This window comes from Culex quinquefasciatus, chromosome 2 (assembly GCF_015732765.1).
Source record: "Culex quinquefasciatus strain JHB chromosome 2, VPISU_Cqui_1.0_pri_paternal, whole genome shotgun sequence".
NCBI lineage: Eukaryota > Metazoa > Arthropoda > Insecta > Diptera > Culicidae > Culex > Culex quinquefasciatus.
In genome coordinates this window covers 86,419,129-86,446,519 of record NC_051862.1, presented here as the reverse complement: position 1 = coordinate 86,446,519, position 27,391 = coordinate 86,419,129, and the positions used below count along the sequence as shown (strand labels likewise).

General features: G+C 35.7%; 3 protein-coding genes across 4 annotated transcripts in view; 1 reads left to right on the top strand and 2 right to left on the bottom strand.

Annotated features, from left to right (window-relative positions):
* LOC6037700 (pantothenate kinase 3) overlaps positions 1-9,751 on the bottom strand; it is a 52,313-nt gene extending 42,562 nt beyond the window's left edge. Inside the window, exon 1 of one of the 2 annotated variants that reach the window (XM_038258525.1) lies at positions 9,007-9,751. Coding sequence is in view for 1 of the 2 variants with exons in the window: in XM_038258527.1 (XP_038114455.1) it covers positions 9,007-9,049 (43 nt within the window). In the remaining variant the exon portion in view is untranslated. The remainder of the gene's footprint in view (positions 1-9,006) is intronic. The other variant, XM_038258527.1, reaches the window with a different exon arrangement.
* A 116-nt stretch (positions 9,752-9,867) lies between these two features.
* Positions 9,868-11,008, top strand: LOC6037701 (NF-kappa-B-repressing factor). The gene is made up of 2 exons (XM_001847534.2): positions 9,868-10,759; positions 10,820-11,008. The coding sequence occupies exons 1-2, from the start codon at positions 9,942-9,944 to the stop codon at positions 10,986-10,988; spliced, it is 987 nt and encodes a 328-aa protein (XP_001847586.2). The 5' UTR covers positions 9,868-9,941; the 3' UTR covers positions 10,989-11,008.
* LOC6037702 lies at positions 10,985-12,292 on the bottom strand. The gene is made up of 4 exons (XM_038258532.1): positions 12,194-12,292; positions 11,927-12,128; positions 11,747-11,870; positions 10,985-11,695 (listed from the first exon to the last, which is right to left on the bottom strand). Exons 1-4 carry the CDS (start codon positions 12,218-12,220, stop codon positions 11,005-11,007), a joined length of 1,044 nt encoding a protein of 347 aa, XP_038114460.1. The 5' UTR covers positions 12,221-12,292; the 3' UTR covers positions 10,985-11,004.
* Positions 12,293-27,391: the final 15,099 nt, after the last annotated feature.

Genomic DNA, 27,391 nt, shown 5'->3' with positions numbered 1-27,391 from the left:
TTTGGCGTTGAAAAGGATGCCGTTTCGTAGTTCGTGCACAGCAAAAAATCCGATGGAAAAATCGCATGCAAAAGCGTGTAATATTGAATGAGAAAACGTGTACACAAAAAGCATGTACCGAAGAAAAAAATCAGGTCTGCTCACCCCAAAAATAACATCAATCCGGCGAGAGTCATATTCAGATTGCCAAGTCCGCGCCCCAACCCTCTCGGCTATCTCGCCGCTATGTTACTGGTTGAATCTTCCCCGATGTGCCTGTAGGTTCCCCATACATCGTATGCAATTAACACAGTATACGACGTACGGAAAACCTACTGTTAGATGGCATTGATCCGACCATTTTCACCGCGGCGAGATAGCCGAGCGGGTTGGGGCGCGGACTTGGTAATCTGAATATGACTCTCGCCGGATTGATGTAATTTTTGGGGTGAGCAGACCTGATTGTTTTTTCTTTGGTACATGCTTTTTGTGTACACGATTTCTCATACAACAGTTCAGGGGCGTCGCGTCCACAACCTGTTCATAGGACAGGTGATCATTTTGATTTTTAATTTGAAGTAAGAATTAAATAATGTTCATTAGAATAATTGAACGAACACGCCAGCTCGTCTTGGAATCGTTAAACAGCCAAGAGCATTCGTACCACCATAAAGCGATCAATGAAAATCTAACGCGCACTGAAAGTTCTCCCAAGCAACCGCCAACCTGTTCGGATTTCTCCATGCACGGGTTCCCATACAAGGCCTCCAAAAAATACACTGAAAACACTCCCATTTGTACACGCAGGACGGTATGAATGTGGTAGTTCAGGGTGTGCATGAAAGGTTATGGACAGTCGACAAAAGAGCGCGCGAGCCGAGAAGCGAGCAGGGAGAGAGCAAAATATGGAGTTTTCTCTCTCTCTCTTTGAACATTGCTCTCTCCATGCTCGCGTTTCTTTTTCTTTTATACTACGTTAAATCAATTGGACGAGTTTTTGTTAAATGAAAATTTAAATTTTTATCAATTTTTTTACCCCTTTATTTTCCTTATTTTTTGAGAAATTTTGAAGAGAGGCTTAATATTGTATTATATATTATGTATAATGGCCTAATTGTTTTTATCAACAAACTAGAGCACGCGGTTTCGAGATTATAATGGTCAATATCCGGAATGTTTGCTTAGTGCGAATAATGAATAAATGATTCTCTGTTCAAATCTAATCGAAAATAAGAGAAGTCAGTCTCCCAGGAAAACTTGGATTACGCTTCAAGTTTGTTTTGATTTTTTTTATTTGCAAAACTAGCTAATTTTAGAAAACTATACAATGTAAAAACCATTTAAATTTTATACTTGTTACCAAAAGAATGTAACTTGAAAAAAAGTTAGTTGATTAGGTGATCAACAATTATCACAATAACATTGCCAAACATCATTGATTTTTTTTTATATGTATAAAAACTATTTTTTAATAATATTAAACTAAAACTCATAAATTAATGAAAAGATGTTTTGAACAGATAAACATTTTGGCCACGCATCGCCTCTGCAAAAAAAAATGTAAAATTTGTGTTTTAGCTTTTTAATATTATAGGCTTAGGGAACATCCATAAACCACGAGGACCCTTTTGTCACTAAAACTTTTTGTCACTAAAACTTGATTTGCAAAAAACACTGTTTTTATTTTTTTATTTTTTTCATTTTCTGATATGTTTTAGGGGACATCAAATGCCAACTTTTCAGAAATTTCCAGAATTGGCAAAAAATCATTGACCGAGTTATGAATTTTTGAACCAATATCGATTTAAAAAAATCGAAATACTGGTCGCAAAAAAATTTCAACCTAATTTTTCGATGTAAAATTGAATTTGCAATCAATAAGTACATTAGTGAAAGTTTGATTATGAGCACCGTTTTCAAGTTATAGCCATTTTAGGTATATTTTTTGAAAAAAGTCGAAGTTATTTATTTTTTTAAATTAGTGCCCATGTTTGCTCACCTGTGAAGAAAATATTTTTGAAAGCTGAGAAAATTTTCTATATTTTGCTTTTATGATCATTGTTGATACGACGCTTAGTTGCTGAAATATTGCCATGCAAAGATTTAAAAACAGGAAAATTGATGTTTTGTCTTGATTCAAAAAATATTTTAATATTTTTTTAGAAGAGATTAGAAAATTTCACGAATGTTTCATATTTTAACATTGAAAATCGGACCATTAGTTGCTGAGATATCGACATTAGAAAATGGTGGGTTTTTTGGGTTGTTAGAGAACTTCAATTTTCATGTTTCTTTTTCTTTAAGCCACTGTATCTCAGCAACCAGCGGTTCAATCTGCAATGCCTCTTAGACAATTCCCTAGAAAATTTTCTGAACCTTTCAAAATAAATATTTTTAGAAATGGTCACTATTTAAAATAAAACGAAAAACTGCAAATATTTCGCTGAAATAAAACATTCGATGGCTATATCTTAAAAACAGAGCCCTTATAAAAAAATCTGTAAAGTACTTTTTGATTGGAAATTCAATTTTACATTAAAAAATTACGTCAAATTGGTTTTTGCATAAAATTTCGATTTTTTCCAAAAATCACTATTTTTTCAATAATTCATAACTCGGCGGCAGATTTTTTGACCATGTTTCACTATGGCTCAAAAGTTGCGGGGTTTTGTCCTCTGAAACATATCAAAAAATCTCGAATATAAAAAAATACGTATTTTGGGGAAAAAATTCCGTGTACCTATTTTTTTCTCGATAGTCCTCAACAATACCTACACAGAAAAAAATATGTAAATTTACACATCACGTAATTACTGTTTCTCATGTAAACTCACTCAATGTAATGTTCAAATATAATGTAAAGAGTAAAAAGTCATGGAAATTACTCTAATGTAAATCTAAATCTAATGTAAATCATGAATCTAATGGAAACGTTGAGCATGGAAACTCAAATCTGATGAATTTCTACCCGTGTTCGGCTTCCTGTAAATTCATATTCAATGTAAATCATATATCCAATGTATTTCTTCCAAACGTTGACTTCAAAACTACCCGAACTAAAAATAGTAATATTTGGTTCTCTTTCTATCGCTCTCATACTTCGCTGGCCCACTGCCTGAGCCTCGCACTGAACAAGTTGATGCTTTAGCCGCTCGTTTATAAAATGCGAAGATGGCTCAGTCGGCAGCGGGTAGCAGCAGTAACATCGAACAATTCTACCCGTCGTCCGTTCGATTCCAGTCCAGCGTTATTCCACTTGGCCGTCGACGACAAAGCGTCTCCTACCTGTGAAACAACTTTTTAAAATCATAATTTCCTTTTGCTGCCCGCTTCACTCATTTTAAAATAGAACATAGGCCACACCCTTTTCCTACTGCAATCCAAGTCGAGCTTCTCATTCCCATTGGCTAATCAGAATTAGTTGATTTGAACTGATGTAAATTCCAAAAGTAATGTAAATTCGAAAACTAATGTAAATTTTCAAAACTAATGTAAATTTCCAATGAATCTAATGTAAATTTCCAATGAACCTAATGTAAATATACATCATTTATCATGATACCTTTTGGTACATGATAAATAATGTAAATTTACAGAAATATTTTTTTCTGTGTACAACTTTGCCGAAGACACCAAATTGATCAGAAAATTCACTCAAAAGTTACCGCTATTTGAATATTTACGTACCATTTTTGTATGGACAGCAGCCAAGATTGTATGGAGGCTTTAATGGGTGAACCAATCACACAAAATAGCTTCTTTGGTCATAGGGAGGGTCCCCACAAAGTTTGAGCCAAATAAAAAAATACAAAAAATAAAAATGGTCGAAATCGGCCGTTTGTAGAGAGTTGCTCATTTATGTTTTAGTTCAAAGAGCAATATTTTTATTTTTTCTAATTATAAAATAAACAAATTCCAAAAACAAACTAGCTCTAAATTTAAAAATATCAGCCTCAAAAAATTTTAAATGATTCTGAGAAAATCTATACCACAGATATTCACAAACGAGAAACACTGCTTCATTCAGCAATTTATCGTTCGATGGTGTTAACAGGTACAGATTTGCAAACGCAAAAAAAAAGCTCAGTTATCCTGCGCTTGTGTGTGCGAAAATCAAATATGTGCGTGCTGTTTGCGCATGGCGCGTGTTCAACAACACGCTAAATTACTTAAGTAACACAATCACTACTATAACTACTACCGACCGATTCATTCACACATTGCAGACCATGACCAATGCCATTATTTTTGCCGGAGAATCTGCACTGGACAAAACTGTGGTGGTGTGAGTTTGGTTTGCTCTTTTTATGCAACATCGCGGGTGATCCATTTTTATTTTAAAAGTACATACGACTTGATTTTCACAAATATCGGTATGTGGAGAGGCTTGTGCACCGAAGTTATCTCTTCAAGCCAACAGCGAGCAACTCACACTTAAGATAGACAATTTGCAGGGGGTGTGTGCGTGTTATCTTTGGTGAAACTTTGTGGAACAAATACGCCTGCTGCTGGTTGATGGAGTTGTTTTACAAACACTGCAGATTTTATTGCCTCAAATCAAAGGAAGGTGCAAAGTTCATCACAATAAGGCAACAAATCTAGACTGTTCTGCGAAGGAGTGAGCAAATATTTAAACAAAAAAAAAGGTTTAAATAAATTTTACATTTCCAAGGAAGTAATGCTTATTAAATAGTGTAACGAAACGTGATTTCCCTTCTGCCAGAGAATCTTCCCAGGAAATTGTCGATAAATCACGTTGCACTCCTCGGGAGGTGTTTAATATCCGCCAACAACAAAAAGTGTAGGTGTGTTTTCTTTCCCGGTTCACAATGATGATAACAAGAAGAGAGAGAGACAGAGCAACAAAAGTAACATTTGATAGCTCTTTATCAGCAACCTTAATTGTTCGATGGCCTTAATTCGATAGGAGTAAGCCCGTTCCGAAGATTACACGGGGTTGAACTTTGACTGCCACTTGGCAAAATGGTATTGTTTAGCAAAAGTTTTAGTGCCAAAGTATTAACCTTTTACGCAACTTTAACTAAACCAAAAACATTCTTGTTTTTTTTTTTTGTTTTTCTTCATTTTATTATTTTTTTAAAGGCATTTATCTTGTTTTTGTTTTTTATTGGTAGTTTCAGGCCTAGTCTCCAAGCATCTTTTGCCTATTTGTTTTTTTTTATAATTTCTAGTTACTTTTATTTTTTTGTTTTTATTGTTATTAAATTCAACCATTAGCTTTCAAGTCACAACAAGCATTATCTATCCAAGATTTTTGCAGCTGGTCTTGCCCAAAATTATCCAAGTGTGAGATTCTTGTAGGAAATTCAATTCCCTACAAATTTGTCAAAGGGTGCAAGAAGATCCGAGTTAGCTGGGTGCGAACCACTCAAAACGGCCTAAATGTTGAACTGTCAAAGTGGAACCAATGTACTGTTTGCCAAAAGTAGAGAGTATTGTTATCAATCATTAAAAATTGTTGTTTTTTTTTTTTTTTTTTGCAGGAATGAAAAATTTGTGGCTTTTGAGGACCTGGAGTTTAAGTCAAGAAATCTTCAGAAAGTTACAGGCGAGATCGTCATTTTTTAATAATTATGAATGGAAGTTGTTTATGGAGTCGGTGTTTTCCAGCAAATATGTCAAATACCAAAAAAAAAATAAATAAACACATACTACTGATTATAAAACAGCTCTTTTGCAGTAAAAAAATATTCATGCTTGTGCTTCAACAGCCTCCTACTTTGTAAATGTAAACAAAGTGGGATCATTCGAAAATTACGTTACGCCTTCTCTCTATTCATCACCCAGGTTATTAGCAATGTGATTAAAAAAAAGAAATCGGCTTATTTACATGGAAGTATGACTTGTCAAAATTGACTCAATCTTTGCTGAAGGAATCAGGTCAGGGGGTATCCCTAATGTCGATTTTTTTATTGCCATCTTACTGTACACTCATTTTGACATAAAAAAGGAACATTTGTTCAAAACACGGCCAAAGTAGACCCCATTTTTTGATATATAAAAATCATAAATTCAAATTTAATTTCCCGTCCCTAGAAAAAAATTTCCGGGAATTCCCGGGATTTCCCGAAAAGGATATTTCCCGTTTCCCGGGAAATTTGTAAGTTTCCCGGGAATTCCCGAAATTCAAGCGGAAGTATACATTTTCTTAAATTTTTGGAACTATTTTTCGAAAATGCTCTGAAAAAATAATAAATGAACAAACTCAACATGATTTTGTTCAATTAAATGTATTGTTTGGTTTATATATAATAAATCAGAGTATCAGAAATAATGATACATATCAGAATTATTTCTAATAATATTAATTTTTGAAGCAACTGGGAATAGATCTTGCTTAATGAGTATTAAATTATTACAATTAGATAAGCTTTTAACAGATTGATGTTATTTCATCAAAACAATATCAACTCCTTAACTCCAAATTAAAATTGAGATTTTTTTTACGTTTTTGGATCAATAGTGCGCTGACCACGGGGACGCGCTGTCTTGTTTTTGCATGCTCATTTTCATTTCTTTTGTGTCGCTGTTTGTGTGCTTGGGTGCATGTTATTATATAGAGGTGATGGGATTTTATTAAATGATCATTATATTGCATTATTATATTTAATTGATTATATAATCACACTATATTTTACACTTAACACATTATACAAAACACATATGAAACTGTAAACAGGAGCGTTTGGTACGGTATGTCCACGCATCCTTCCTCCCCTGTAGATTCTGTGAAATGTGATCCGTTCTCAGAATCCTCTCTGCGGTAAACACAACGTAGTAGGGCTGGCCGCTTTAATTTTTGCAATGCATTTTCGGGTGTTCTCGGATGTACTGCAATTATTAATAATGACAAGAAAAGTGCTTGGGGCGTAATCTAATCACAAGACTTTCCAGCATGCTTTCATCGGACTGGCTGCGTTTGTGTTAGATTAGATTAGATTAGATTAGATAAAAATCATAAATTCAAATTTAATTATACCCAAGATTTTCTAATATCACCAGAGGTGAAATAGAGCCTTTTTACAAAATGATGAAACTCAGACAAATATATTGGTGCAATTAATTTTTCAGAAACAAAATGATACCACCCAGTGAGAATTTGACCTAAAGCTTCGAATCTTTTTAGGCTAAACCTCGAATGCCATTTTTTTGATTTCAGAGGCACATTATGGGTCGCAAGATATTTAATTAAGAAAAACATATTGGATTGTCATTATTATAAAAAAAAAAATAAAGCATACTCAGTCTTTAATGTTAGTCTATGAATATATTTAAAAAATGTACCGATATTGCACTTTGTCGATCTATTATGAGAAACCAGAACGAACACTTTCACGCGCAGCGTAAATGTGCTGGCGTTTATGCTTCGGCTTGACGATCTTTCGAGCGAGAACGAGCCGGGACTTCGCATTTTATGTTCATTAGATACATGATTCTGTATAAACCCAAAAAATTATTAATAAAAAAATAGGGTAGAATAAGACGAAAAACACTGATATGGCTATATCTCTGGAAATACAATTTGGAAAAGCTTCAAATGTAGGGCCCAAGCAGTTTATGGCGCATGTTTCCGAATGGCTTTTTGTTTGAAACTGAATTCTTTTAATTTGATAGTGTTATCTGTAAAATTGTCCAAAAAATACCTCTAAAAATGGCATTGACCACATTTACTGGTCGAAAATTGTGAATCGAAAAATAGAATGTAAGTCTCCGACCCCACGGCTACAAATCTGAAATATAAAAAATGTGGGTTTTACGAGCGGTTTTCCAGTGATGGAAGACACAAATTTTTAAGAGCGGATACAGACATCGCTCATGTATTTCAGAAAAAGAGCTCTTAAAAATCAGACTTTGAGTTCCGGGTTTCGGGCCAAAATTCAATCGAAAAAACGCATCAAAACCTTCAAATTAGAAAAGCGTTTTTCCGAAAGCAAACCTTAAACCTTTCTTTTGCAAGAAAGGCAAAACAAAATTAAATTTACCTTCCAGAATTCAATTTATCTTTTCTAAAAAGAATGTTTATCATTATTTATGAAATCATTTCATAAATACACAAAGTATGACACCAAGAGGAATCGCTCAATAGCTGGGCAGCGGATTCGTAATTTAAGTGCTCGGAAAATGACGAGCAAAAGGGTCGAAATGTAAACACTAGTTTGACAACTCATATTTGACGTTTGAGTGACTTTTAATTCGAATACATTCGAATAAGCGGATATTTAAAGTTTTTTTTATTCGAATTAACGAATTCACTCTGTAGCCGCCTTAAAAAGCAGACAAAAGTCAAAAAACAAAAACACACGAAAAGAACCGAGGGGTCAAAGTTCAAAAAATCAAGCTTACCTATGTTTTTTTCATAAAATTTCAATCAAAATTTAAGGAAACTTGAAAGCTAGGCTTTGAAATTAATTTTACTTAACTTTTATTAAATAATATATTTAATTAGAACAAATATTGTGCATCGGTGATCCCCTCGTCATTTTTCGATCAACTCAGGTAGCGTGCAGCATTCGGTAACTGGGTTACGTTCTCAGCCCAGTTAACGAACTAGTACTGTATTTATTTTATTGCAAACCAGTGAACTAGACGTAACTATATTCGGCGAAATTAACCAGATCCAATTTAGATAGATGAAACATTGCTGCACAACATTTTGAATTCTTATAAAATATTAATCACATCGTGAAAAGGAGCTTTTAGACTATGGCAAACAAACAAACTCGCACTTTTTTGTGTTTGATAGTTTGCCAAACTCCGAAGAAGGCTTAATTTATTTATTGAGAAAATCTCAAAAAGTGTCGTAATGACTTGAATAATCATTTATAAACAAAAAACCTATTGAGTTTTCATTTAGTAATCTATTTAATGTTTTTTGCGTGAAAATTATCAGAATGTTTTTGATTTCCTTGTTTGCATCTTGTGAGTTATAATATAGAAAATCAGATATTGATTCTAGTAATTTTATAAAGTTTGACCAGTTGCTTTCGTTGCTGTTTCAAATCTTACCTTTTCTAACGACTTTAGTTGAAGAACCAACAGTTGCGTCCATAACGTGCAGTATTGTAATTTTCCTTCAAGTATTGCATTAAGCTTATTCTTTACACTTCTTGAAATCTTTCTTCACTACCTTTTATTGTTTCCACAGTTGTATTACAATGTTTTGCAAGCTCTTATCAGTTAAAGATTCCACGATACACAACTTTCAACACTCGAGAATGTTTTCCTCTCCCGTTAGGTCAGAATTTCCCACTTGTGTCGCGAACACACCGTCTCAAGGCCAGAGCAGCATCCAGCAGAGGCCAGTGGCCATGACTCATGACAAACTGAAAATAACCCAAACCTTGGATCGATTTCTCCACTTTCCCCTCGCAGATGCAACAGGCAGTAGTTTCACACGACCGATAATCGATCCGTCGATCTCTCTTTGCTGGGGAACCGGATTATTTACTGCGGCCCGCAAGCACTCTCGTCATCCATCTTTATCTTACGAACGTCGGATGATGGTACGGATTTTTTTTATCAGTTCAAGTGGGTTAACGTGATGAGACGGGGTGCGGGTTCAAACGGACGCGGCACGATTGGTCTCGAGCAAGTTCCTGGAACGGCAGAACACTTTTCACTGAACTGGGAAATGTTTTCAACGCGAAATAGTTGGAAATTTGCACAAAATCAATTAAAACATCGGACCACTGATTCAACACCTCTTCAGTTTGGATTTTCACTGCTGCTCAACGCAATCTGTCAGCGGTGACAGAAGGCGAACAAAATCAAGCAAAACAATTTAAATGGGCAACTCTTCCGCGTCTCACATCTCCGTGGCCGTTCCCGGTCTCTGACAGTTGTACGCGGGCGGCGGGTGGGCCGCATGTTCAAAACAAACAACAAACCCATGCCGAGATCGTGGAATCCGTGGATTCGGTGTTATCATTAAATTAGTTAAAATGCCGGTAGAACGCGCAAGTAAGCGTAAATCAAACGGCGGACTCAGCTGGAAGAGCAAAATAATCCGCCAGTTCGTCAACGGCTGGATCGAGAGTGACAACGTCGACGGGACGGAATGTCCCGCCAAAGTTGAGGTCAAACCGTCGTACAACTACCCAAATTTTGTCAAATCCAGCGAGGAAAAACCCGCGGCCGCCGTAACCGACCCGGGGTTGGACAAGCGAACCGTGCGGCGAATCGAGGACGTCATCGCTTACTTCTACGGCGAGGACAGGGTTTCGCTCAAGTTGAGCTTCGAACAGGCGGGACTGCTTCTGGAGACCCATTACGATGAGGTGGGGCAGGTGTTCCGGTACACGGTGAACGAGCATGAGATTTGTAGGGCGACTGGTCCGCAGCAGGAGGCGCACACGAAGGCGCGGGACGAGTTGGTGCGGATTTTGGGCTATTATTGCTACTCGGTGAGGCGGTTGAAGGAGTTTCACACACGAAGGAACGTGTTCCGGAAGATGACCGAGGGTGGGAAGCAGAAATTTAAGGACCACAAGATTGAGGAGGGGAATATCGGGTTCAGGATGCTGCAGAAGCAGGGCTGGAGTGGTGGATCGTTGGGAAGTAGCGAGGAGGGCATTTTGGAACCGATTGGAGTGCAGAAGAAGAACAACAAGGTTGGATTGGGGGCGGAAAGTTCGGAGCCGCAGAAGATACCGCTGGAGGCGTTCATGTTGGCCATTAAGCAGTACGCGGCGGGAAATGCGCTGTACGATTTGGTGTTTAGTCCGCAGTTTACCGTGCATCAGGTGCAGAAGTTGAGAGAGTGAGTTGGGAATTTGCTTACTTTTATGTATTTAAAACTAATCATGGATTTTTATTTTAGTTTGGCATCATCGCTGAAACTCTTCCCCCAGATGATTGGCAAGAAAAAGCAGCTCGTCATAAGCAAGAAGCTTACGCTGCTTGAAATCAAGGAAGGAGTCCTGAAGGGACACTCGGATTTGTGTGCAAAATACACTGTAATCCCACCGATTAGTCAGAGATTTAAATAAATATCTTCCGTCACAACTAATTCCCAGCCGCTCTTATCCAATCAAACTCGATCAACTGCAGCAAATACGCCGCAGGTTCCTTCAGCTCCGGTTTGTCCCTCAGCGCCAACTGCCTCACCGTCCCTTTCGGAATCATCTGACAAAGGGCCACCTTCCCCCTCGCCTCAGACATCGCCTTTATCAACATCAGCAGCAAATTAACCGCCAAAATCAGAACGTCCTCGGCGTTCCCGCAACCCAAACAATTAACCACGCCCTGCAGCCGTCCCTTATCCGTCACCATAAACTCCACCCCCGCTTCCTCCAGGCAGATGTTGTACACGTAGGTCAGCGTCATCCGCCGCAACCATCTTCCGTCCGGCGCCCGGAACAGATTCACCGAGCTCAACGCGTTGGTTGCGAACCCGAGCGCACTCACCTCCCCTGCAAGATATTGACGACCCTCGGGATGCGCGGCCAGATTCACCAACGTCCCAAAAACCGCCGCCATAAACTTGTAATCCTCCGAGTCCGCGGACAGCCCGATTCCGGCGTTCAAACTCGCGACGTAACTGTCCAGCACGCAGTTTGCCATCGGCAGAAAGTCCTGCAGATTGTCCGTGCCGACCAGCGCCCGAACCGAATCCCGTTGCTTGCACGCCTTCCACAGCAGAGCGCCCATCGTCGAACCGATCCAGGAAATGGACTCGAACTGGCTCAGCGCTTGGCTTGGAGTGAAATATACGTTATCTAGTTTAAATCTAATAAACTAAACTTACTCTTTAGCCTTGCTTAGTTCCGCCTCCAAACGCTTGATTTTCTCATCTCTGGACGCTAGAAGCCGCTCGTAGTTACGGTAAGCAACGCGGAGATTCTCCAACTCCTCATTTTTCGAACTGATTTCTACAAAAGAAATCTTTCAACAATTCTCCTCAAAAAGTCAACTCCTAAAATCTCACCCTCACTAATCCTCGGAATCACGACCTCCAGCAGCTTGCCCAGCGAGCCACAGAGAGCGCTGCTGGAAGCCTCCAGGGCGGTTATGTCCTCGTCCAGCGACTGAGATTGGCCGGCTTGCCTGCCGGTCGACTCGGAGTTTAGGGCGTCCAGCAGGGTCGTCACGTTTCGGTCAAACTGCGTTAACCCGTCGATGGCGGTGTCCTGGGAGAGGGGAGTTTTTGAGCAGAAATCTTGCGATGAAATTATGAAATTATTATTTTGCTTACCAGCCAACTGGAGTCGCTTTCGGACATTATTTAGATTTTTGTTGTAACTTAATTGATAAGGAAATGCGCCTGATAACGAATTAAAAGTTTAAAAATTTAAATGAAAAAGTCCCTGTTTGAAAAATGTCGCACGTCGTACAAGCTGTCGCGCGGTTTTGATTTTACCGTTTCGATATCGATTGGTCGAAAGGACGACAAACGTACGACAAACACTCGACATGCCCGACATTGTTTTTTCCATCGATTTTCCTTCAATTCGACGTCACGATTTTCGTCGACGCAAACAGTTTGACAGTTCTCTTCAGTTGATCTTGTTCGGACTTGATTGCAACCGAATCGATCCAGCTGTCCTTCCTTCGGGATTTGGTTTAGGAGCCTCGAAGATTTTGGACGATTTTCGACGGATAATAGGTAAGTTTAGTTCTAGATTGTGATTTTTTGTGGCGAAATGTTCCGGGGTGCGCGAGCGACCGAATCAAAGTGTCTTGTATTTCAGATTTCGGTCTTCGTGGCGGTGGAGGAGGACGAGAAGGAGGACGGGACGGGAAGGAACCGGTTTGTGAGCGAGGAAGGTTGGTGTTTGGTGTTTTACTTTCCGCGGGAGGTGGCGGCACATACCTGATGAAACTGGTGAGTCATGTTTTAAGTGTGTGTTTGTGTGAAATTGTATTAAATTCAAAACCTCAAAACATCAAAATTGTCATCTAACGTGGATTAGATTATTCAATAATTCCAAACTAAAGAAAAATCAAAATTACTAGAATTTAAACAATCTTAAACACTAAAACTGTGAAATTCTAAAGTTTTCATTCTTAATTTTAAAATTCTAGTATTTCAAAATTATAGAATGCAAGAATTTGAAAACTAAAAATTCCTTTGAATTCATGTATTTGTGTAAATTGTTAATATTATTAAATTATAGAATTTAATAATTCATAAAAATTTCAAGTTTTAAAGTTCTCATTAAAAAATCTGAAATTCTAAAATATTTAAATTCAGAAATTGAAAAAAACCTCAAATACTAGAATTCTTTATTTCTAAAATACTTAAATTGTTAAATTCTAACATTGTTAAAATTCTTATATTTCCAAAATCTAAATGTCGTTCGTCATATTTAGAATTGGAGTTAAGAATTCCAAAATTCTAAAAATTTTGAGTTTACAATTCTTAAACAAAATTACAATTCAAATTTGTTTATAGTTTTATATTTTGAATTCTTAAAACTTTAAAAATTCGAAAAATTATAAAAATAATAAAATAGGAAATTTTCAAAAAATTCTGAGACTTCTTGAAACTCCTAAAATCTTTAAATAACTTTAAGAACTATTAACTTTTGCAATATTTTTAGGATTATACAATGATAAAAAAAATTAAATTTGGTCTATCAAATATTAGGAATTTGAAAAATAACGCGTACGGAATTGGATGATTTATGAATTTCAAAATTTTAGAATTTTAGAATTTTAGAATTTTAGAATTTTAGAATTTTAAATTTTAGAATTTTAGAATTTTAGAATTTTAGAATTTTAGAATTTTAGAATTTTAGAATTTTAAATTTTAGAATTTTAAATTTTAGAATTTTAGAATTTTAGAATTTTAGAATTTTAAATTTTAGAATTTTAGAATTTTAGAATTTTAGAATTTTAGAATTTTAAATTTTAGAATTTTAGAATTTTAAATTTCAGAATTTTAGAATTTTAGAATTTTAGAATTTTAGAATTTTAGAATTTTAGAATTTTAGAATTTTAGAATTTTAAATTTTAAATTTTAAATTTTAGAATTTTAAATTTTAGAATTTTAAATTTTAGAATTTTAGAATTTTAAATTTTAGAATTTTAGAATTTTAGAATTTTAGAATTTTAGATTTTAAATTTTAGTATTTTAGAATTTTAGAATTTTAGAATTTTAAATTTTAGAATTTTAGAATTTTAGAATTTTAGAATTTTAGAATTTTAGAATTTTAGAATTTTAGAATTTTAAATTTTAGAATTTTAGAATTTTAGAATCTTAGAATTTTAGAATTTTAGAATTTTAGAATTTTAGAATTTTAAATTTTAAATTTTAAATTTTAGAATTTTAAATTTTAGAATTTTAAATTTTAGAATTTTAGAATTTTAGAATTTTAGAATTTTAGAATTTTAAATTTTAGAATTTTAAATTTTAGAATTTTAGAATTTTAGAATTTTAGAATTTTAGAATTTTAAATTTTAGAATTTTAAATTTTAGAATCTCAGAATTTTAAATTTTAGAATTTTAGAATTTTAGAATTTTAGAATTTTAGAATTTTAAATTTTAGAATTTTAGAATTTTAGAATTTTAGAATTTTAGAATTTTAGAACTTTAGAATTTTAGAATTTTAGAATTTTAGAATTTTAGAATTTTAGAATTTTAGAATTTTAGAATTTTAGAATTTTAGAATTTTAGAATTTTAGTATTTTAGAATTTTAGAATTTTAGAATTTTAGAATTTTAGAATTTTAGAATTTTAGAATTTTAGAATTTTAGAATTTTAGAATTTTAGAATTTTAGAATTTTAGAATTTTAGAATTTTAGAATTTTAGAATTTTAGAATTTTAGAATTTTAGAATTTTAAATTTTAGAATTTTAGAATTTTAAATTTTAGAATTTTAGAATTTTAGAATTTTAAATTTTAAATTTTAAATTTTAGAATTTTAAATTTTAGAATTTTAGAATTTTAGAATTTTAAATTTTAAATTTTAGAATTTTAAATTTTAAATTTTAGAATTTTAGAATTTTAAATTTTAAATTTTAAATTTTAAATTTTAAATTTTAGAATTTTAAATTTTAAATTTTAAATTTTAGAATTTTAGAATTTTAGAATTTTAGAATTTTAAATTTTAAATTTTAGAATTTTAAATTTTAGAATTTTAGAATTTTAAATTTTAGAATTTTAAATTTTAGAATTTTAAATTTTAGAATTTTAGAATTTTAGAATTTTAGAATTTTAAATTTTAGAATTTTAGAATTTTAGAATTTTAGAATTTTAGAATTTTAAATTTTAGAATTTTAGAATTTTAAATTTTAGAATTTTAGAATTTTAGAATTTTAGAATTTTAAATTTTAAATTTTAGAATTTTAGAATTTTAGAATTTTAGAATTTTAAATTTTAGAATTTTAGAATTTTAGAATTTTAGAATTTTAGAATTTTAGAATTTTAGAATTTTAGAATTTTAGAATTTTAGAATTTTAGAATTTCAGAATTTTAGAATTTTAGAATTTCAGAATTTTAGAATTTTAGAATTTGATGGTGAGATGATGATTTGATTGATGAGATTGGGTCATATAAAAATGCTGATATTTGTAAACGTTTGATCATTAAATGTTTTTAGCATTCTCAAATTTGGTACAATTAAAAAAAAATATATTTAGATTTTAAAACTATTTGCAATAATCTGAGTTTTGTACGTTTTTGTATTAAATTATTTTAGATGTTTTTATTTATAATTGATTACTTTTTCAAAACAACCAATGCGCCATGGGTTTCCTATGTACATAGGACCTTTTGTAAAAGTAAGCAAGAATTCATAAATTTAGTTTTTCTTTTACAGTTCAAAAATACATATTTGAAATTTTATTGTCTTGAAATTTTATTATTATTGAAATCAGAATTTAATTTATAAATTCTTGCCAATTGTTGACTGATGATGTATTTTTTCAGACAACAAACATATTCCAATCTGATCCTGCCGGAAACCATGCCTCCCCGTGTGGTCCCGCGTGGCTTTCGTAGAACCTATGGAAGCAGCCACGTTTTCTCGTACTCGTACTCCACAAACCCACGTTGTCTCGTGCTTCGGTAAACATCAATCCGTCGGAGATCCAAGATTGGCGTCGCATCCGGGTTTCGATCAGCTCGTCGAGGAGCAAAAGTCCAACACGACCAAGATGCTGCCACGGCCGCCTCAGAAGAACACCAACATCCAAGCCGGAAGCTGCGGTCAAGGCAAATCCCGAAGAAAGCCAAGTTGGAGAAGAATCGGCGATTCGCAAGTGAAATTAGGTGAACAAGTGAATATTTTTGTAAAATTTTTACAGATTGAATAAAAAAAAACAACAAAAACAAAACAACAGTTTTTTCAACTGCAACATAACCTAAAAATTCGAAATGACAGCACACGACAATAGCACGACATTCTAAATAACAAAACCGTGCGACGTCAGTCGAATGTCGTACGACAATGTCGTACAATTTCGATCATCGATCGCACGACAAATACGACATTTTGGTGCAAAAATGTATGACATTCGTGCGAAAGTCGCACGACATTGTCGTGCGACGTCGTACAATTGCACGGACGACAAACGACGGACGTCTGACGGACTTTTCAGTCAGGGGTTGCATGAACTGTCAACAAATCACGTGTCCGTATATTGGCTCACATCTCACTTTTCTAAGGTAAACGTCTACACTGGTAAATAGCATTACACTTTTTTCAGTTCACTTTTACACACTTGTATCGAGAAATTAAAAGTGAGAGTGTGTGCAACATGGAGTTAAACTTTCTGTGAAGTTGCTGTGAAGATTACCAGGGCACTTTGAAAAGTTTAACTCCATGTTGCACGCACACACTCTCACTTTTAATTTCTCGATGGGATTTTGCAGTTCAAGTATGATTACACACTTTCGTGTAATCATACTTGAACTGAAAAATCCTATACAAGTGTGTAAAAGTGAACTGAACAGTGTGTAATGTTGATTATCAGTGTACAGAGACGTAATCGAATCGTGCGCTGACCACGCGGACGCGCTGTCTTGTTTTTGCATGCTCATTTTCATTTCTTTTATGTCGCTGTTTGTGTGCTTGGGTGAGTGGTTATACTAACTTATTGGACATCATAAGTGCAGTGCTTCTGGGGACGCGCAGTCCTGTTCTTTTCGCGATAATTTTCATCGTAAATGATCGTAAAAATTTATTCCAACTGGCATCGATCGATTTTATGAAGAGTAAAGCGTCATTTATTTACAAGGGGCTGGAAACTCTAATATTTCTTTAAAATACTGAGTATATTAACGATATTCCAGTATACTTGTTAGTATACTAACCGAAAAGCAATAAACTGTTAGTATATTAATATCACAGACAAACAGACGTAAATCTCTTTTTAATTCCATCAATCAGGAATATAACGGCTGATTTGAATTTAAACTTAGTTCTCGGATTATCCACCAGAATAGGATGGCGCTGCAATCAAGGCACACTTTCAAATGACGTTTAAGCTAGCGCGCCAAAAGTTTTATTTTTTTCTGCTGCTACTTGAGTGTGAGGATGGACCAGTTTGGAGAAGATTGATCGGTGGAATTTTTGGATACGGACCCGCCTCCGGGTGTGGATTCCGCTGAATGGTCTGTTGAGCATTTAGATAATCCTCAATCCTTCCCGGCCGAACCGTTAGAAGAAGAGACGCCGGATTGGTTTGAAAGTTTTATCACAAAACACGAGCTACAGGATGAAGATATGCCGGATGCGAACTGCAGAAGTCTACTGCTAGACCGACACGAGCCACTGGACGAAGAAATGCCGGAAGCTACGAGTAACGATTCCGGTGTTCTGAACATCGGAAGATTCTTAGGCAATTCCAACAACGAGACGCCATCCTATTCAGTTGATTTTGTTATTTCATCCGTCGGCGTTGGTAAATTTCAACTAGATCTTGAATGAATGCAATTAGAAACTGAATTTGGTCTGCATTATTGATGGTGTACCCCAACTTGACCAGGTGAATGGGTTAGGCAATGCAGTGTCCACCGGAATCGCCTCGCCAACCTCGAGCACGCAAGAGACCGCGAGAATCTTGACTCCGTCGTGGTTCTCAAATCCGGCCTTCGTGAATGACGCGGTGTCCAGCGATGGCAGTTGCGCGACCCGGCCGACTTCGAGGACGCAAGAGACCGCGAGAATCTTTACTCCGTCGTGGTCCTCAAATCCGGCCTTCGTGAATGACGCGGTATCCAGCGATGGCAATTGCGCGGCCCGGCCGACTTCGAGCACGCAAGAGACCGTGATAATCTTAACTCCGTCGTGGTCCTCAAATCCGGCCGTCATGAATGATGCTGTGTCCAGCGATGGCGATTGCGCTTACCACGATTTCAGCAACTCGGTATTGACAACCCGGCCGACCTCGAGAAAGTTGACTCCGTCGTGGCCCTCAAATCCGTCCCTCATGGATGAACCGGTGTCCAGCGATGGCAATTGCGCGACCCGGCCGACTTCGAGCACGAGTCTACCAAACAGCGTTTGCCCTCCTAAATTGCTTGCCGAGAAGGTAGCTTAACCTCACGCCAAGAAATTTATTATTTAAACTCATGGCCAATTTGTGGGCATTGTTCACAAACAGCGCAGTAATACCCAAACCACCCTCAAACTGGTGCATCTTTCCATCAACCTCTGCGGCCTACACGAATGTTTCCTCGGCAAGATTTACCTAGTGCATGGCCGCAATCGGACGCGGACGTGGACCGTCTGCTTTAGGGACCTACATAGGGAAATGAAATGTTCTGGGAGAAATTTCAAACACCCAAAGTCATTCAAATTTAAGGTTGAACAACTTGTAGTTTTTCTTTCGAGCTGGCACTTTTCTTATACCGAACAAGCACAAACATAACAAAAACTACCAGATTATTATCAACAACAGTTTTACAATACTTGTAATTGTTATAAGTCTCGTTTTTTTGCCAAAACTATTTTAAATTAATTCCAACCTTGTTCTTGCATGATCTTGTTGCACGATTGGAACCCCGATTTGACAGTTCGATTGGAACCCTGAGAGTGACATTTCGCCTCTCCATATAGGCTCTCTAGTCCCCTGACTGAAAAGTCCGTCGGACGTCCGTCGTTTGTCGTCCGTGCAATCGTACGACGTCGCTCGACAATGTCGTGCGACTTTCGCACGAATGTCATACGTTTTTGCACCAAAATGTCGTATTTGTCGTGCGATCGATGATCGAAATTGTACGACATTGTCGTACGACATTCGACCGACGTCGCACGGTTTTGTTATTTAGAATGTCGTGCTATTGTCGTGTGCTGTCATTTCGGATTTTTGGGTTATGTTGCAGTTGAAAAAACTGTTGTTTTGTTTTTATTGTTTTTTTTTATTCCAGCTGTCAAAATTTCACAAAAATATTTATTGTACACTTAATTTCACCTGCGTATCGCCGATTCTTCCCCAACTTGGCTTCCTTCTGGATTTGCCTTGACCGCAGCTTCCGGCTTGGGTGTTGGTGTTCTTCTGAGGCGGCCGTGGCAGCATCTTGGTCGTGTTGGACTTTTGTTCCTCGACGAGCTGATCAAAACCCGGATGCGACGCCTTGGCGACGATCTTGGATCTCCGAAGGATTAATGTTTACCGGAGTACGAGGAAACGTGTGTTTTGTGGAGTACGAGTACGAAAAAACGGGGCTGCTTCCGTGGATTCTACGGTAGCCACGAGTGACCACACGGGAACGCATTCCGGTTTCCGGCAGAATCAGATTGGAAAATGTTTGTTGCCTGAAAAAAAATATATCATCAATCAACAATTGGCAAGAATTTATAAATTAAATTCAGATTTCAATAATAATAATAATTATAAAATTTCAATTCAATAAAATTTCAAATATGTTTTTTTGAACTATGAAAGAAAAACTAAATTTATGAACTTTCAATTTAAACATTTAAAAAAGAATTATAAATAATAGATGCCTAGATAGATGATAGATTTAAATTTAAAATTATTGCAATTAGTTTTGAAATCCGAGAATATTATTATTTGAAAATTGTACCTGATTTAAGAATGCTAAAAAAATCTCAAATTCTAAATTTCTAAAATTCTAAAACTCTAAAATTCTAAAATTCTAAAATTCTAAAATTCTAAAATTCTAAAATTCTAAAATTATAAAATTAGAAAATTCTAAAATTCTAAAATTCTAAAATTCTAAAATTCTAAAATTCTAAAATTCTAAAATTCTAAAATTCTAAAATTCTAAAATTCTAAAATTCTAAAATTCTAAAATTCTAAAATTCTAAAATTCTAAAATTCTAAAATTCTAAAATTCTAAAATTCTAAAATTCTAAAATTCTAAAATTCTAAAATTCTAAAATTCTAAAATTCTAAAATTCTGAAATTCTAAAATTCTAAAATTCTAAAATTCTAAAATTCTAAAATTCTAAAATTCTAAAATTCTATAATTCTAAAATTCTATAATTCTGAAATACTTAAAAAAATTAAGTTCCGAAATTCGAAATTTTTAAAAATGAAAATTTTCTGAATTATAAATTTTTTGAATTTTAGGGTGCCTCAGTACCAAAATCATTTATTTCAATTCGTGATATTTTTTAAAATTTTGACTTTGTAAAAACCTTGAAAACTTTCAAAAGTTAAAAGTTTTTTTTTACTATTTAAATTTTTTTTAAACTTTTAAATATAAAAAAACAATTTTTAAAACTTAAAACAAAACTTGAACTTGTATTTTTTTTAATTTTGTAATATGTATTTTTTTTTAATTTTAGTTTGTTAAAGTTTTTTAAATTTGTATTTTATTGAAAATTAAAAAAAAATAAGATCTAAAAAATCAGTTTTTTTTTATTTTTAAAATTTTAAAAGCTTAATAAGTTTTCAAATGCGTAGAATTAAAAAATAATGATCTTTGAAATTTTAGAAAAAATATAAATTATTTCAATTTTAGAATTTACAGAATTTACAATTTTTGAATTTTAGAACTCATAATTTTTTGAATATTAGAATTCAAAATTCCAACTCGTGCGTCCAACGTTTTGGGAATTCAAGAACTTTATAATGTTAGATTTTTTGTATTTATAAGTTGAAGAATTTTAGTACTTAAGAATTAAGGAATTTTAGTGTTTAAGTTTTTGTCAATTAAAAAAAATCCTATTTTTGAATTTCAATTTTTTTTTGAGAATTTGAAGAATTAATAAATTCTAGAATTTAAGAAAAGAATACTAACAATTTGCACAATATCAAGAAATTCAATAAATTTAGAATTTTCGAATTCTTACATTTTTAAATTCTGAAATGCTAGAACATTACAACTTTACAATTTCAGCGTTTAAGTTTTTTAAAATTGTAGTATTTTTGATTTTTTTATTTTTCAGTTTGGAATTATTGGATTGAAAAGTTGAGAATTTGTTTTGTTTCATTCATCCTATTTTTAATTTCGATCGTCCAATCGCACTTCCAGCACACCTCCATCGTTTCTAAAACATGACTCACCAGTTCCATTCGGTATGCGTCGCAACATCCCGCGGACGGTAAAACACCAAACACCAACCGCTTCCACGATCGCAAACTGGTTCCTTCCCGTCCCGTCTTCCGGAATGACCCGCCGAGTAAACCATATTTCCCGTCCTCCTCCTCCTCCGCCACGAAGACCGAAATCTGGAATACAAGACACTTTGATTCGGTCACTCGCCCACTCCGGCCGGAACTTTCCGGCAGAAAAAGTAATTGAACCTAGTAAACAACTTACCTATTAACTGTCCAAAATCCTCCAAAAGCCTAAAAGCAACAACAACTGGTTCGACTCGGTTGCAATCAAGTCCGAACAAGATCAACAGAAGAGAACTGTCAAACTGTTTGCGTCGACGATAATCGACGTCGAATTGAAGGTAAATCGATTGAAAAAACCATGTCGAGCATGTCGAGTGTTTGTCGTCCGTTTGTCGTCCTTTCGAATAATCGATATCAAAACGGTAAAATCACAACCGTGCGACAACTCGTACGACGTGCGACATTTTTCAAACAGGGTCTGCGTGAGTTAAGAATTTGAACTTCTTGCATTCTTCTCACATGTTGGTAAACAAATGTAAATGTTAGTAAACAAATCTCCCTCCTCTCACTACAACAAGAGTGACCGCGTTCACTCACACACTAACCAATTCTCATATACAGTGATGCTTAATGCTAGTATTGGCCACCAGATCGAGCTACTAGCTAACCTTTTTCCATTTTTTTTTGTGATTGATGGATTTTCGTTAAATTTGTTCAATGATTTACGTCTGTTTGTCTGTGTTAATATACTCTCAGTATATTGGTAAGTATACTGGAGATATGTAAAGGAAATAATAAGTATACTAACATATATTTTGATATACTGGTTGACATAATAATTATAGCTCTAAGAGTTTCCAACCCCTTGTTTATTTACTATTTTTGAAATTTGCTCGCGTTATCTAAATTGAAAATAGTAAAAATATACTGATAAGTCCAGACCATAGCACTACTGCTCGGCTGGCACGCGTTCGATAAAAAAACTTTTTAAATGATCAATTATCTATCTTTCCGCAGCCGGCTGCCTAAGATTTAAAATTTTCAACCGATAAACAAAATGCTCATGGTCACATCACTGCCACTCGTGAATCCTGACCTCATACCCATCTACTAACCCCTCAAAACTCATGTGATACTTTGTCGGAGATGCAGTCGATTGGGCGGTCTCTATCACTCAAGTATCGGACTAACATTCCCATCCACTTCCCCGTGACTCTACCACTGGTCGTGGCCGGCGCCGGTATTGATCAGCATGATAGGGGCCTTTGAGAAGTTGTGAAGCGAGGAAAGATAGCACCCACTCATCTTCCACGGCTCGTGGATGTAACTTCTGGAGGTCCTGGTCAATAACGGAGTAGCAACTGCGGGTGGGTACCTATGCTTATGCTTATGCTTAAACGTCTACAGAGACGATTCGCTAGGCCGAAATTAGTTATTTTTTTTAACCATGGATGCATCGATCATAAACAAAAGTCACTAATCAGCAGTAAATTGGCACCTATTTTGCTGATTAGCCACTCAACAGCATTTGTTAATTCGAATCAGCATTAATTAAACAGCACAGTCAAAAGCTGCTATAGTACTGATTTAAAGCAACGATTGGCAACACATTCCAGATTATGAATAAAGAGTGAAAGAGAGAGAAAAAGCAAAACAAACTTTTCACCTTCTCTTGTCCCTTGCTATGGATTTTTTTTTTTTTTAATCCGGCTCAATTTTTCCTCACTTTGTAATGTTTTTGTGTTAGTATGTGGAATAATCATGGGAAATTCACTTTCTCGCAACGCTTCGGAAGCGCCATCTCCTCGATGATCTCGCCCTTGTCCTCGCGCGAATTGACCTTCAACCACCAATCCCGGGCCAGCACCACTGAATACAACCGGTGCGAATCCGCATTCCTACCTCTCATCCTACAAAAACAAACAAAATCAATCACAAACCCCACAAAACACCCAAGCTTCCTTCTTGCAGGAAGCTGGCCTTGTCCTTTTCGAGCACTCGACATCGTCCCGCTCTCGCACCACCCTCCTTCGAAGGCGTTCCGCTACTGCTGTTCGGCTCACAAAGGTTTCCGCGTCCGAGTCCTGGCTGCTGCCGCGGTCGGCTTTGCTTTGCGTCCTAGACCCACCAGCACCACCGGACCCACCAAAGTGTTTGTTTACATTTGCGACTTAGGCGTACACGGTTACACGAGAACGTCAAAATGAAAGAAATTCTACAGTCGCATTAAAAGTTAATACTTTTGAATCAGTTAGTAAGAAGATTATCAAAAACTGAAGCAGTAAAAGTTTTCATTTTTAAAACAAGAAAAAAAACTTTCCCTTCAGCAAATTTTGGCAACTTTTTAATTCAAAAGTAAGCTTCTTTTGTCATTACAGTAATATTTTTTTGTGTGTAGAAAAGAAGAGATTTAGCTGGCGTGGTTATCCGGGAGGCAGGACGTGAACGTGAAAATTACTAAATAAAAAGGTCATACTAGAGTTCGTAGTTCAGGCAATCAAATAGTAAGGCAATCAAATAAATGTAAAAAGTGATTTAGTGTAAAGAGCATTTGCTATAATAAAGTATATATATGATCTTTAAAATTAATAAATTATTTTTAATTGGTTTCAATGGAAGAGATGGAACTCGAAATAAAAATAAGCTCATTTAGCCGTGAGAACTAAGGTGAGGACACTAGCTCTGGAATCACCACATCAGCGACGTTAACCTTCTTTATCCGAGCCTTTATCCTTGCATCACGGACGAACTTGCATCACAAATCTTCTAAAAATAAATCGTCTTCGTACATGCAGCAGAGTCGGTAACGCAGTAATAGTAAACAATCCAAAAATAGAATTGAGAGAGTAAAGAAACGGGAAGAGAGGAGCAACATTTTTACCTCTCTGTTTTTTTTTTTGTTTTGACATTTTCCGTAAGGGTGGAGATCAATAGTAGAGGACAGCACTAATCCAGCCGAGTAAAGTCCAAAAGCGACCATTATTCAGCAATGTACACTCAAAGCCCGATGGTTTGACTCCAACTATTGTCAAACGACACTTTTTAGTTTGACGTCCCTTTTACACGGTGTACACACTACCAAACGTTTGTTTTGATAGTGTGCGTGAGCGCCGTGTGACAGTTCGTCACTTTTCAGTTTGACTTTGACCAACCAACGGGGTACAAACTTAAAAAGTGTCAATCGAAAAAGTGACCAACTACCGGGGGTTGAGTGTAGTAGCTGCCAGTGCTGATGCAAAAACTGTTTAGCTTTTACCCTCGCTTTTACCCGTAGTTGTAAAAGCGAATTAAATGCCGTAGTATAGCTGGTTATTAGTGCTGGATGGTTACTTGGGTATTTGAAAGGTTTGACGATCGATTTCATTGGGATTTGCCCTGCTTAATGCTTAAATTGGGTCCTAAAATGAAGCTTACAGTGACCCTTTGTACGACCGCAAAGGATTTAAAATGGATTTTTGAATCAATTTTCAAAAGTTAACTTGGCGATCGCGGCCCTTCTTGACAGAAAAGGTCCTACATGAAACTAGAGACCCTGAATAGGGAGACTGGTCGAACATTGCTAAATCGATCTGGCAACGTATATTTTGAGCTTGCCAACACTGCCAAGTTTTGCTGGGCGTAAAGGCAAATGCTCGTTTGGATACGTCAAACGCGCGTCTGTTTGGGTACGTCAAATTCACTTCGACCAGTCTCCCTATTTAGGGTCCCTACATGAAACCCGTGATGAAACCCCATAGCTTATCGAGAAATTAAAAGTGCAACATGGTGTTAAACTTTCTGTCAAGCTGCTGTGAAGTTTTCCATGACAGCTGCGAAAATTTCACTTCATCTCTCATCTCTCTTTTTAATTTCTCGATAGAGCGTTTAAAAAATTGAAATTGTATCGCCAACCAAATTTGAAAAATTAAAAAAAACTGAAATTTACAAGGAGTGTCATAAACTCGGAAGCTCACTGTCCCTGCCAAATCTGACGTACAATCGAACCCACACAACCGCAGCCAAAACGGCTCCAAACAACGCGCGTCACCTCCATCGTTGCACGCACCTTGCGCCTTCTTTGATGAGTTTTGTTTGACAGCTAGCCTACTACCAGCAAAAAAGTAAAGTGAAAATTTTTACTACTCGAAAAAATTAGTGCAGTGCTCCATTTTGGAATCGTACAAAGTGCGTAGAAAAGATGCGATAGCACCGGGAAAGGGCCGGCGTACCGAATAGCAACCGTGTAGAAGATCTTCCGCGAGGGCATTTGGCCGGGGGGAGGCGCTACTCGAACTCCCCGACCGTAGGTTGGCTGAAAAGAAGCAAAGAAAAAAAAAATCATTGACCCTTTCTCTGCTGGCTGACTCGGCTCTCGGGGCTGCCTTCGAAGTCGCTTTCTGGGTTGAGACCGGGTGGGTGGAGAGAGCAAGGGGGAGAGAGCGGGGGTGGGCGGAGGAAGCTGGGCCGCGATCCAAGAGTGTTGTGCGGCGGTGCTGAGCCGCCCGTCGTGTGGACAAGCAAGAAAGAGAGACAACATCGGCCGCCGCGGCTCTGCTTTTGGCTTTTGCTGCTGTTGCTTTTCGGCTCAGGAGGTTCCTCTTTGGTGAGTGTGGAAAATGTTCCCGGAATGAGGAGTAAAAATTTTGCTTTTTTTTTGTTTTGGGAATTTGTAAATTGGTTCATGTTTTTTTAATTATTGCAAAAATATCATAGAGAGTTGAGTTCATCAAACTCTTATCAACTTTTGAAAATCGGATGAAGTATTCTAAATTAAATGAGGCTAGCCAGCGGCAAAACGAATACAATAACAACCAATTATTTAAAAATTACTCATTTTCATTGGATGACACCAGAAAGTGATAGAATGTTATTGGGGAAATATACACTTTAATCATAATTTAAATTTGAGCCTATCAACATAGGTTGAACGACATCAAAAATAAATTTTAAAAAAAAATCTATGCAGATAAGTGAAATCCGGCTTCTAAAATAAGGACATTCATATTTGTAATTTGTAATATTATACTTGAAGTTCACATAATTTTATGCAGGGTTAACAGATCCTATTTTTTTTGTGTTCAGGTGGTTCGAAACATCACTTTTATGTTTTTCTTGTTTAATTTTTAGTATTTTTGTTTTTGTGTTTATCTTGTTTAGTTTATTTTGTTTCTGATAGTATTTAGCTTATACAACCACATCCTGTTATTACCATTTGTCTTTTTGTTTTTTTTTTATGTTTTCACAGTCACTTTTTCATATTTTTTTTCACATAGTCTAGGATACTACAAAAATTATTGTATCCAGATTTATAAGCGAAAATGGCGTTCGAATGGTGAACGCCCGAAATGTCAAAATCACGCAGTGTTATCAACTTTGCGAAAAAAAAAAGAGTTCCATGGCATGACCGCCAATTTTTTTTCTAATGTTGGTGCTTCTGTGTGATTTTGTCATTTGTTACGTTCACCATTCGAACGCCATCTTCGCTTAAAACCTGGATGCTTATAAATAGGCTTAGTGATTTTTCACGCTCGAAAATAGCAAATTTCACGGGGACCTCAATTTCAAAACACCAAATTTCACGCAAATTTCGCGGAACGTGAAAATTGTTAAAATAACTCTGAAAATCTTAGGTTTATATCACAGAAACTACACTTTAAGCTTCATTATACATTATTCTTAACTAAACTAAAAAATCTTCACAAAATTTGAACGTGACTCAAAAAAAAAAATCTCACAATTTTAAAAAAAGTTTTCATCTAGTTTATGGCTCTTTTTATATTTTGAAACAAAATGTAGGGCATGCGTAACTATTCTCATTTATTGAACTGCTTTTTAAATACAGTAATGCCTCAGTTTAGCACCGCATATGGGGGATGCAAAACCGAGGCGTGCATAGCCGAGGCACAGAGCTTATGGGATTTTGGCTATATGG

What these genes read in the sequence shown, in the direction of transcription:
- LOC6037701 (XM_001847534.2), top strand. Translation starts at nt 9,942, where the DNA reads ATGCCGGTAGAACGCGCAAGTAAGCGTAAATCAAACGGCGGACTCAGC. An exon ending in CAGGTGCAGAAGTTGAGAGA is followed by an intron (nt 10,760 to 10,819) that starts GTGAGTTGGGAA and finishes TTTTTATTTTAG; the next exon opens with TTTGGCATCATCGCTGAAAC.
- LOC6037702 (XM_038258532.1), bottom strand. Translation starts at nt 12,220, where the DNA reads ATGTCCGAAAGCGACTCCAGTTGGCTG. An exon ending in AAAGCGACTCCAGTTGGCTG is followed by an intron (nt 12,129 to 12,193) that starts GTAAGCAAAATA and finishes CCCCTCTCCCAG; the next exon opens with GACACCGCCATCGACGGGTT. An exon ending in GAACTAAGCAAGGCTAAAGA is followed by an intron (nt 11,696 to 11,746) that starts GTAAGTTTAGTT and finishes TTTCACTCCAAG; the next exon opens with CCAAGCGCTGAGCCAGTTCG.